General features: G+C 43.3%; 2 protein-coding genes across 6 annotated transcripts in view; both read left to right on the top strand.

Moving 5' to 3' along the window:
* The window catches only part of rassf6 (Ras association domain family member 6), a 32,618-nt gene extending 25,309 nt beyond the window's left edge, over positions 1 to 7,309 (top strand). For all 5 annotated transcript variants that reach the window (XM_083641416.1, XM_083641414.1, XM_083641417.1 and 2 more), the window contains exons 6-11: positions 822 to 1,021; positions 2,110 to 2,211; positions 2,765 to 2,816; positions 3,364 to 3,482; positions 5,360 to 5,457; positions 6,204 to 7,309. In XM_083641416.1, coding sequence (XP_083497542.1) covers positions 822 to 1,021; positions 2,110 to 2,211; positions 2,765 to 2,816; positions 3,364 to 3,482; positions 5,360 to 5,457; positions 6,204 to 6,279 — 647 coding nt within the window. In that variant the 3' untranslated portion in view covers positions 6,280 to 7,309. The remainder of the gene's footprint in view (positions 1 to 821; positions 1,022 to 2,109; positions 2,212 to 2,764; positions 2,817 to 3,363; positions 3,483 to 5,359; positions 5,458 to 6,203) is intronic.
* A 956-nt stretch (positions 7,310 to 8,265) lies between these two features.
* LOC310780887 (GDP-L-fucose synthase-like) overlaps positions 8,266 to 12,500 on the top strand; it is a gene marked incomplete at both ends in the record, with an annotated part of 10,265 nt that continues 6,030 nt past the window's right edge. Inside the window, 6 exons of the mRNA XM_083641401.1 lie at positions 8,266 to 8,393; positions 9,616 to 9,733; positions 9,937 to 10,065; positions 10,502 to 10,575; positions 11,107 to 11,240; positions 11,369 to 11,433. Coding sequence (XP_083497527.1) covers positions 8,266 to 8,393; positions 9,616 to 9,733; positions 9,937 to 10,065; positions 10,502 to 10,575; positions 11,107 to 11,240; positions 11,369 to 11,433 — 648 coding nt within the window. The remainder of the gene's footprint in view (positions 8,394 to 9,615; positions 9,734 to 9,936; positions 10,066 to 10,501; positions 10,576 to 11,106; positions 11,241 to 11,368; positions 11,434 to 12,500) is intronic.

The raw sequence follows: 12,500 nt of genomic DNA, 5'->3' as shown, positions 1-12,500 counted from the left end.
AGAACTTCATGCTGTAGATTAGAACTTCATGGTGTAGATAAGAACTTCATGTGGTGTAGATAAGAACTTCATGGTGTAGATTAGAACTTCATGGTGTAGATTAGAACTTCATGGTGTAGATTAGAACTTCATGGTGTAGATTAGAACTTCATCCTGTAGATTAGAACTTCATGGTGTAGATTAGAACTTCATGGTGTAGATAAGAACTTCATGGTGTAGATTAGAACTTCATGGTGTAGATTAGAACTTCATGGTGTAGATAAGAACTTCATGGTGTAGATTAGAACTTCATGGTGTAGATTAGAACTTCATGGTGTAGATTAGAACTTCATGGTGTAGATAAGAACTTCATGGTGTAGATTAGAACTTCATGGTGTAGATTAGAACTTCATGGTGTAGATAAGAACTTCATGGTGTAGATTAGAACTTCATGGTGTAGATTAGAACTTCATGGTGTAGATTAGAACTTCATGGTGTAGATTAGAACTTCATGGTGTAGATTAGAACTTCATGGTGTAGATAAGAACTTCGTGGTGTAGATTAGAACTTCATGGTGTAGATTAGAACTTCATGCTGTAGATAAGAACTTCATGGTGTAGATTAGAACTTCATGGTGTAGATTAGAACTTCATGGTGTAGATAAGAACTTCATGGTGTAGATTAGAACTTCATGGTGTAGATTAGAACTTCATGGTGTAGATTAGAACTTCATGGTGTAGATTAGAACTTGGTTTTCAGGTCATTCAATCTTTGGAAATCTCGTCACCACCTGAGACTGCCTGAGCAGCATTATGATCTGTGTGTCTCTGCATGCCCTATAGGCCCTGTTGTTTATGAGAGCACCACACTGCGCCCTGTTAAGCTGAAGAGCCCAGAGCTGGAGGCGGATTCAAACCTGTTTCGCTGCATGAGTGACGCCTCATTGGTGAAGAGAAGGAGGGGGCGGGCCAAGTCTGCATCACAGAGGGAGAGGGAAAGACAACACCGCTTTTCTATCAATGGACACTTCTATAACTATAAGGTAGGTTCCTGCTTCTCTCCACTTGTGATGTCTGTTAATGACTCAGTCTCATCTTTCTGTTTCCATCTTTCTCTCCCACTTGCCATGTCTCTTTCTCGCTATTGCCCTCAACCCATCTGAAGCCACTCCCCTCTACGTACGGTGGCCCTGAAGCCACTCCCCTCTACGTACGGTGGCCCTGAAGCCACTCCCCTCTACGTACGGTGGCCCTGAAGCCACTCCCCTCTACGTACGGTGGCCCTGAAGCCACTCCCCTCTACGTACGGTGGCCCTGAAGTCAGGGCTGTACTGATAAAATGGGGGAGTGGGTAAACAATCTCTGCGGTAGCTCTCTCACGCCATTATGGAAAAAGTGGGTAAATAAAGTTCAGTCGCCAACGAGACAGTATACAGGAACTATATATATTATATGAGACGAGAACAACTAAAAGCAAATCATATCCCTATAAGTACATCATTTTATTACATTACCTCATTTAGCAGACGCTTTTATCCAAAGCGATTCTGGAGCTGGAACCCCTATTGTATTTGCTATGTTTGTTTCTTTATTATTCTTTATTCTTCTTCTTATTTTCCTTCCGTAAAACTGTGTATATCTCAGAAACCCCTAAGGCCCACACTAACTAACACTAACCACATTTTGCACCTCGGCTAGAAAACTCACCCACTACTCCGAAACAAAAGATTACACCAATCTACCAAAGTTAGGCCATATTACCAACACCTCATTTCCTGGTTTTTTCCTCCCTGTTTCTTCTTCTTCTTGTGTTTATGTGCGTTTACCCTCTACAGCCCTGCCTGAAGTGCAAAACAGCATTTCACAAAACAAATGAACAAAATTACAAAACACAAGATTTTAAAGAACAAATTAACACATCACAATACAAATAAACAAGTCACAAAACAAATCGGTAAATAAAAACACGGTTCATTATGTTTTGTGAAATGCTGTTGTGTTTTTCACTTCAGGGCCACCGTACTTCTGTACCTCCCTAATCTCAGCCAAAGCAGTTTGCGGCACATTAAAAGGAAACAACTATCTGTAAAGCACAAACAACAAATGTTATGTCTCTCCCTCCACTCTCCAGACGTCTATCTTCACTCCGTCCTTTGGTACTCCAACCAAGGTCCGTATCTCCAGCAGAATGACCACCCATCAGGTCATCGAACAGCTGCTGCACAAGTTCAAGGTGAGTTACAGCGAACAGTCATTCATCAGGTTTCTATAGTCACAACGTTCTACCATGTGCTTCACTCACAAGCTTTCACCAGAAACACACAAATAGTACAAAAATAGGTCATCCCTGCTGTACTCTATTGCTTACCAGTGAACCCCCACATAACGTTAGCCCTTTTCCCACATGCGTACCGGAAAATTACCTGTAAGTCAATATCGGACATTTCCCTTCACACTTCGGCTCACGCATGTGGGAATCTATCAGCGAAATTGCCTGTATGTTGGGGGGCGGGGGGAGTATGATAACTTTCACTGTATGAGCTTACCACTGAGTCCCCATTCATTGTCAATGCCGCCCCCTAGTGGCACAAAGTCATCATTGTGCCACTGATGCGTGCCACTATGCGTCAAGGTGACACATGAGCTGAGCTGCGGGCGAGCTGCGAATGCGAGCTGCAGGGCAAGCTTGGCGAGCTGTGGGACAGGCGAGCCCGCGCAACGCGCGAGATGCCTAGTGTTCTAAAATACCTCAAATATTCTTTCTGTGTTTCTTCATCATCCTACAGATAGAGAATGATCCTCAGGAGTTTGCCTTGTACTGTGTTCACCAGAGTGGAGGTATGGTGGGTCTGTTTCACCTATATGTGTGTGTGTGTGTGTGTGTGTGTGTGTGTGTGTGTGTGTGTGTGTGTGTGTACGGGACGGGTATGTGTGTGTGTGTACGGGTACAGTATGTGTGTGTGTGTGTGTGTGTGTGTGTGTGTGTGTGTGTGTGTGTGTGTGTGTGTGTGTGTGTGTGTACGGGACGGGTATGTGTGTGTGTGTGTGTGTGTGTGTGTGTGTGTGTGTGTGTGTGTGTGTGTGTACCCATACTGACCGTTATCTTGTCTTACAGTATGACTGTATAGCTGTCAACCTATCCATCATCCTGTGTGGTGTTATCTTTTTGTGTATGCATTGATCTGGTCGCCAATTAGGCACTCATGTAACTGACTGACTCCCAACATTTGATTGCATTATTAGTCTTTATGTCCTTTGTACTTTGTATCCATGTGGACATAAATAAATGTAAGTGTGTGTGTGCGTGCGTGTGCGTGTGTGCATGTGCGTGCCTGCGTGTGTGTGTGTGCGTGTGTGTGCGTGTGTGCGTGCGTGCGTGTTCCAGAAAGGAGGAAACTGAGTAACAGCGACCACCCCCTATGGGAGCGGATACTCCAGGGGCCGTCCGATGACATCATGAAGATCTTTTTGATGGACAGGGACGAACAGGAAGTCAGCAATGATGTGAGTGCTGTAGTCCCGCCCTGAGGGGATGAGTTATGCCTACCCCACACTACAGGATAATTTGCAAGATTATGGCCAAGATTCCCCTCTCCCGATTTTCTCGGGGGTGCTCCCGATTTGAAGCGCGTCGGGCAGATAATCTTCCCAAATGATCCTGTATTGTGTGGGGTTCAAATATTCACAATCGGGAAGACTGCCTCTTCCCGATTGTGAATCGGCCATATCTAACATGTTAGATATTTACAACCCGACAGGCGATTGCATCTTGAGCAGAGAGCCAGTAGTAGCTGCGTTTCCATTAGTTTTTCACAAAATAAACTGGTCCGCGTCCACCCGCAGCCCCGCACAGAAACAAAGAACGAGGAAATTGTCATCGAGGTGAAATACCCGTGCGTCTTTGAACGGGACGGAAAACTAATGCTATACTGCAAAGCATGTAGCCTACAACAAGCGCTTAGGTCTCATAGCTTACAGACGGTTTTCGCCTGGCCGTGCACAGTAGGCCTGTCCGCGCACGGCTGTCCGCGCAAATATTAGTTAAACAAATCCTTTCAGTGCAAATGCATTATAAAAACAAAAAATAAGATTTGTTTAGAAAACGAAATGACACAAATGTATTATTATTATTATTATTATTATTATCATTATTACTAGCTACTACTACACCCGGTGCGCACACTGAATAGGCATTTTAAAAGTTAACGTCGAGCCCTGCTTCCAATGTGAATCTTCGGCATAATCTTCTAGTGTGTGGGGTTGCGTTTGAACAGACGCGATTGTGTGTGTGTCCCAAGATTGAAATGTTAAAAAATCGGCTCTCTCTGTCCTGTAGTGTGTGGGCTCTCAAGATTTTTATAATCTCCAAGGATTTGAAAATCCTGTAGTGTGGGGTAGGCATTAATGAGATCAAATCCAACGTAAAACACTTTAGCACTGTTAAAACAACGGCTAATTGTGATGCACCTCGCATTTCTTAGTCCATTCTTGTTGTTGGGTGGGGTATTTTTCTTTTTGCTTGATATCAGAAAATGTTTGATATCAGAAAATGTTTGAGCGATTGAAAAAACATCAGTGGTAAATGCATAGACAGTAAAAGAGATGGATGGCGTGGACTCACATTTTGGATTGTCTGTTTGGCGTTTTGGCCGTTGGCTGCCATCTTGGTTTTCATGCAGCTCACGTGAGACGGCACGAGACAGCGCGAGATCGGGGGTTTCCCACAGAGCTACAGCTCCGCCTGCTGTATGTGATCGGCGAGCTGCACGATCACTGGACAGGCAATCATCCCCAAAACATAGTCTTTTCTATCATCGATTTTACTCTTAATGGGCGAGTTATATAAAATGTCAGCCCCCCCATACATTTGTCATAACAGGTGAAACATGTTTATTTACACTGTAAAGACGGGCATTTTAACATGGGGATGAAGGGAGATTGATTCACTCTTGCAGCCTGCCTCATGTGGCCATTCGAGGAATTGCAGATTTTGCGTCTTTTCAGTCCCTCAGAACCAAAGAGCCATTTTCCACAAAGAGACGACCAACAATAACACAGGGAGAAATACATCCATTCCATTGTACTGTAGAATGCTCCTGCTGCAACGCAGCTACAAACATGTTGTGCTTTCAGTAAGGGTGTGGCCAGGATCATAGACATGCCCCAATATTCACAAACTACTTGGCGCTGTTTATATTCCCATACGTTCACCTTTGATTGAAAGCAACAAGTTCAACAGAAAACATCACTTCATCACAAAATAACTCTTGGGCATCACAAATTGAGATCCGTATGACAAGTTATAAAGGTCCTCTCCTCTCCTCCTTTATGATCCACTCCTCCTCTCATCCTCTCCTCTCTTCCCCTCTCCTCTCCATCAGGTGGCTCAGTATCTGAACTTGGAGCTTCCCATCCTGGAGCAGGTTCTACTGAAGCTCAGAGAAGAGGAGAGCAGAGAGATACAGAGAGTCATTAGCAAGTGAGTATAATCAACTTTTTTACTTACTTGTCTGGCTCACTGCTTGATGCATGTGGTTTGTAAGTGGGTTGAGTGTGGTTTTCTCCTTGAAATTTTGCTCAAATGTTATAAAAAAATAAAATTGATCAAAAGAAAAAAACAAGATAAATTTGATCATGAACTCCCTTTACTTTAGATACACACCTAGTAATATGTTCCTATCTGTCAAATGAATGCCCTTTGTGCTTTGGTATAGCAGCTCTTTTGGTTTGTTTGCCCTGCTTAACACTGGAACTTTTATAAGTAGAGTGACATCTTGCTACAAAGATTAATACCTTGATTGGTATTTTAAGATTCATTGACGTGCTGTGGCACAAAAGTTGAAAATCCCAAAATTATGAACTGATGACACAGGATCTCCTTCTCTTGATAAGTTGAATATTATACATATGGTATGTTGATCTTTTTATTTTAAATAAAAACTTGGTAATGGTACAAAACTAGCGTTTAAAGAGAGAAGTGAGAACTCTAGAGTCACTAGGATTTTTTTAAGCGTTTAATTGATCAAAATCAATGTAGTAACAGCTTTTGGCTAGGTGATGGCACCAATGCTCTAAAATGTATGAATGTTTGATGCCTTACCTTGAGTCTTCTCTTCGTGTGTGTGCGTGCGTGCGTGCGTGTGTGTGTGCGCGCGCGCGCGTGTGTGTGTGTGTGTGTGTGTGTGTGTGTGCGTGTGTGCGTGCCTGCGTGCATGTGTGTGTCAGGTACCACCAGCAGCATCGAGTCCTGTCCCAGATGCTGAGCTGTAAGATCTCGCCTCACATTGAGACCAGTGTTTGACAGCCAGCTGTGGACTGGAACCACACAAAGGACTAAAATAAGTTGCTCCGATGGAGACGGGAGAAAGAAAAATTCCAATACCCACAACTGTAACGATTCCCTGTGACAATGACATGAGAACTCACCACACTGGACACAAGGACCAGACCAGTCATAATGGCATTTCTGATCATGAAGACTTACAGTATATCACAAATACAATTTCCCCCATTTGAGAAATGTCCATTACAAAATGTTTGCATCACGAAAGTGATGCTCACCATTAAATCTATTGGTTATGTTAAGATCATTTCTTAGAAAATGCAACATTACATACAGTAGTGCAGTGAGAATGAAACTTTGTTTCCAAGTCCACCAAGTTTAAAAATAAACGAGTCGAGTGGAAACACACATGACATTGTAGCGTAGCTGCACAGTGAGACACTAACTTTCCTCATATTTTCACATGTTGTGAAGAATAACATTCCCATACATATAGAGTTTTGTTAGTCATACTGCTGAGCCACATACATTGCACGGCCACCATAGCATTCAACAAAGATTTTGTGTCAAATAATATGTGTTCCCCTTTCTCTTCTGATATTAGACCGCATGAAATCAATAAGACAATACAGTACAAGTGTGTTCCCTTATTGCCTTATTGGGGTCTGTGCAGTTACTGTATGTCAAAAATCAATCATCACAGAAAGGTTTGAGTCAAGTGTTCCTTGTCATGGATAAACCACACAGCAGGTTGGATGTGAGACAGAAATGTGAAGAGTTTGGAAAATGGGACAGTAGCTAACTCAAGTCTTTAAATGACGAAATAACACTTTTGTTAATTTTGACAGGTAATGACTTGTCTTTCCCAAAACGGATATCCAGAATTGAAATAAGACTTCTTGTTCCATATGCCCACCTGTTTCCTTATTGTTTTTTTTTTTTTTTGTCTTTGTTTTTCCACAGGGCAAGTAAAACAGGATCAAATTGTAAGATGATATTGTAAATAAATGTAAATCAATGTTATATGTTGATGAATAAATATCCTATCAAAGCATGTTGTGGACTATTGGAGCAGCATCCTTTAGGTCTGAAAGATTTTATCTGTTAGTTGGCCTTGCTTTCTGTCTGTTACTCTATCTCTATGTGTGTGTGTGTGTGTGTGTGTGTGTGTGTGTGTGTGTGTGTGTGTGTGTGTCTTTATGAGACTATTTTTAATTTTATTTTTGGTCTTTCAATACAAGGTTCACATGAACTCAAACCCCCACCTCGTATTGCCACCTCTTTCATTCTTTCTCTCTGTGTGTGTGTGTGTGTGTGTGTGTGTGTGTGTGTGTGTGTGTGTGTGTGTGTGTGTGTGTGTGTGTGTGTCTCTCTCATATGAGACAATTTTTTATTAAATCTTTATTTTTGGTCTTTCAATAGGCTACAAGGTTCACATGAACTCAAACCTAGTTTCAAGATGATGAAGACCAGTCATGTTACCTCACATCACAATAGGCATCAGCTCCCAGCTTAAGTCAAGCGTAATCCTAGTGTGACGTCCGTTATGACGTGTGCCTCCTGACTCATCATCACCCCATCCTCAATAATAGTCAATCAGCCCCTGTCATGCCAATATGACGTCGGTAATGACGTCAATGCCGAGGCTATGACGTGGCAGTACATATAGCCATGCTCTTCGCCTCATCGTCCTGTTTCCCTGATCCTTCACCTCTATGGTCGCTGTACCTGGGCTGATCGTATCCCATCCTCTGAAGCTGTGTTTCGCTATTCTCAAGTCTTCCACCATCTGTTTCCAGCTGTTCCTGTCATCGCCGTTCTGATCCTGCTATCAAGCCATTCGTGATCGCGGGCGGGTCCCTATATTTGTATTATTGCAATAATGTGAACAAATTATTCAATTGAATTTCATGACACCTATTTCCTGTCACTGATTTCACTCTTCCTGTCACAGATTTGCACTTGCAGTCAGAGAAGATGGGGTCAGTAAACAACGCACGGCCGATGCGCGTCCTTGTGACTGGAGGATCTGGGCTGGTAGGCAAAGCCATTGAGCATGAGGTGCACAAGGAAGGTGGGAGGCGTGAGGGAGAAGAATGGATCTTCCTCTCTTCTAAGGATGCCGATCTTGTGTAAGTTCAGTTGCTTCACTATAGCAGGTCCACCAAATTGGCCTACCAATGAAATAATGTATCGATGTGTTAACGCGGTCTCATGTTATGTTTTTAGTTTAGTTTTTCCTGTAGCCTATTAGGCCTAGCTACTTCAGTCATCCTCCATCCTAACAGCCCACAGAATGTGAAAAGTGAATGCCTCTGCCCTCTGCATTGTTGCCCTAAGCCTCCTTCCTGAGAAAACTTTTGGTTTGCATATTTGCAATTTGGTTTGACATGTTTTCCTCATTATCATGGCGCCGCCCACTCACAACAGCGCATGGGGAGAAACTGAGAGGATAGAGGCCCCCCCCCCCCCCAACATCATTCATAAGCTTAACCATAAGACCACTGAGAAATATTTAAACCACTAAAAAGAGCACAACCTTAAAGATACTATTAGATCTGTTTTCTCTCTAGCTAAAAATATAAAATTCAGAATAATATTGATTTGTCACATTCTTCCACCTCCCGACAAGCTACTGCTGATTAGTTGTGATTGGACTGATGAGGTCTGCAGCGCTTCTTTTGAGTAAAATGCACGGTAAACACTCTAGAATAGATAGTTCTTGATAGTACATTTAATATGAAGAGAAGACCAAACGTCTAATTAGCAAATCCAGCTTTATTTCCTCCATGTTCATTAGGAACTACCTACCTCACCTTACAGGACAGACAGCTTCCCTCACAAATCAGCATACAGGAAGTGACAAACAGCACAACAGGAAGCTGCAGACCACACGGGGGGATTTTGGGGGGGCTAAATGGTCATGCAAGGTGTGTTTGATCAAAGTTTCCACCAGATTGCTGCTTCTTAGTATGCCCAGACAGGGTTTTAAATTGTTCCTGTTCCTGCTGCAGGGAACACCATGATTATAGAGCTGCTATTCTCTTTCAGCAGTACATTCATGGAGGCTACTCACAATCATACCTAGGAGGTGTCCAGATAGAGACAGTCTTGTATTGAGAGACCCCACTGTAGCATTGGGGCTGAAGCACCTTGCTCAAGGGCATCTGACCAGTTGTAAATGGAGGAGTGAATGATACTCATTCACTTCTCCCATGGAGATTTCCCCAGCTGGCATGGGAATTCAAACAGGGACCTTCAAGTTACAAATTTATTTTTTTGGCTACTACCACCCAATGTGTAAAAGATTGCTGTAAAATGTGGTAGTAAAACGATGTACTATAATATCAACAGAGATGTTGGGCAGACCAGGGCTGTGTTTGAGAAATATCGTCCCACGCATGTCATCCACCTAGCTGCAAAAGTGGGAGGACTATCCTATCTACACATGAGGGAGAAGCTGCACTTCATGGTGAGACAATGCAGCCTTTCTGTGTCCCATCACCACTGAAACTAAATGGACAATAGGCTATAAATAGAAATTGTTTGTGAATTGTTGCAGTAAAATCAATAGCAATGCCACAGTGAAGATGAGGCTGATTTTGCAGTACTTGAGATGAATGGATAATATCTCCATTGTCTCTAATCTTTGATGTCTGTCTGACATCTTCACAGAGGGACAACCTCAGGATCAATGACAACGTGCTACACACGGCTCATGAGATGGGCGTCACCAAGGTCGTATCCTGCCTGTCCAGCTGCATCTTCCCCGACAAAACCACCTACCCCATTGATGAGACCATGGTGAGTTTAACAACTGATAGGGACAAGCTTGTGAAACAATACAGAATTGAACAACTGATAATACATCCATTGATTAGACTGGCGAGACATTGAATTTGGAGTTTAGTTTATGATAAATTGCCTCATATTTCACCGAAACCGACTTAAAAATTAAACTGCAACTCCAACTGAAATGTTTTATGGTCACTCACGATTGAGTATGTCACTGGTTGGAGAAAATGAATGGGGAACTCTCTCCTGGGGCAGGAGACGTCATGTGACTGTTCAGCTTTATAGATGATTACTTTTTACCAGGTCTCTCAGGTTTTGGACCACACACAATGACATTGTACCTCGACAGTAATGATCTGGGTGATATGGAATTCAGAGAAACATTAATTTCTTATTTTGGAAAGGGTGGGGATTTAACGTTTGCTGTAATCCCCAACTCTCGCAGATACACGACGGGCTGACCCACCACTCCAACTTTGGCTACTCATATGCTAAAAGGATGATTGATGTTCAGAACAGGTGAGCCGTGCACTACAAACAGGGGCGTGGCCTGGGGAGATGGAAACAGGGGCGTGGCCTGGGGAGATGGAAACAGGGGCGTGGCCTGGGCAGACGGGGGAATCTGTGTCACGCATTCATCCTCAACAAAAAGACTGAAGAAGCAAAGCCCGCAGAACAGAAGTATGCTCAAACAATCTTATATTTTATTTAACTTTTGGTTGTGGTCTCTCTCAGCTAATCTGTGACCGTGAAAACAACCACAATGATTTGTAATTCACTGAGTCAGGCGCATACTGTCTGCTGCTCTGTTGTCACTCTTAACAGACCAGTCCTATATGGCAATCTCCTAGTGGGCAGTTGGATCAGTGTTCCAATTAAATAATTAAAATGCATTCTATTATAGTAATAACCAGTCACACAATAATGACAGTCCAGTCAGACAATAATGTAAACAGACTCTTGTGTTTGTGCCTGTGTGTGTGTGTGTGTGTGTGTGTGTGTGTGTGTGTGTGTGTGTGTGTGTGTGTGTGCGTGCGTGTTCATTTACAGGGCATACTTTCAGCAGTATGGACATCGCTACACGGCAGTCATCCCGACTAACGTGTTTGGCCCTCACGACAACTTCAACATAGAAAATGGCCATGTGCTGTCAGCACTCGTGAACAAGACGTACAAAGCCAAACGTGAGCATCTCAGACCCACTCGCCCGTCTCCACGCGTGCCCACATGTTTGAACATGCACTGAATGAGCACAAACACATAACACACACAGTAACATGGTATGTCTTCTGTCCCCCTGTCTCGCTCATAGAGGATGGGTCTGCTGTGAATGTGTGGGGCTCTGGTTCTCCTAGAAGACAGTTCATCTATTCTCTGGTACAGTACTGCATCTGTGTGCTACAACTAGAACTGTGTCATTGCGACTCTTCTATCTACCCAGGGAAGTCACACATAGACTGTATCTACTGACTCTATTGATGATGTTGGTGACACTGCCTGTAGTGATTTATCCTCATGCAAAGATGTGGCAGTTCCCACAAAATATGATAAGATCTTTCAAAATAACAATTTAGAAAAATAACAAAACAACAAGCCATAAACATCTAGAGACAAAAATAAGTCTACGTTCTAGACGGGTGACATGCAGCGTGGGAATTACTTGGAGGCCATTGCCCCTCCCTCTGGCCGTGATGCCCTGAGATCCCTAAGGCCACCTTGGCAGCTAGTGCCCTGCTACCAGCCTGCTACTGTCAGTTGCTTTAAAAGCGTCAGTGGTCTCGGTTTAATGTTGCCTGCCCTATGCAAAGGATGTGTCATTGGCTCATTTCAACACACATTTCAGAAAAATCGCTCCTGACGATGTCAATAGACTCTATTGACATTTGCTCTATTGAATCTTGTGCACTAAAAAAATGTGCGACACCAAAGGCCAGATGGCCACGCCCCTAAAATGACAAAAATAAATTCCCACCCTGGTGACATGAGTGGTGAAAGGTTCCAGTAGCAAAAGTGAGCATCCACAGGGAACTAAATGACTTCAGCCCATTTACTGGCTGAAAAGCTGCTGTCACTGTCACCTGAACACTGTGTGCTGGGTGTAGTGGCTTTCCTCACAAACATGTCTCGTCTGTCTGTCTGTGCACGCTGACTGAGGCTCACTGAAACAGTCAGCTTGCAGCATGGCTTGTGCTGAGAAAGGAATCTACCAATCATCATCATTGGTAAATTAGCAAATAGGTCTCAGGTTCTAAAAATCAGAACTATCCATTTAAAGTAGGCAGCAGGTTATTGGGCTGTGATGTTAGATATTGGAGTGGCAGGTGTTGGAATGGCTCATGGCATCCTTGACTGAGCTGGCCGTCCCCGCAGAGAGGAGTCTGAGCTAACACCATCTGGCTGACTATCGACTGAGGCTGAAAAGAACAAAAATAATGTGCCCCACA

This window comes from Poromitra crassiceps (assembly GCF_964638095.1).
Source record: "Poromitra crassiceps genome assembly, chromosome: 8".
Taxonomy (NCBI): Eukaryota; Metazoa; Chordata; class Actinopteri; order Beryciformes; family Melamphaidae; genus Poromitra; species Poromitra crassiceps.
This window is presented reverse-complemented; position numbering and strand designations above follow the sequence as displayed.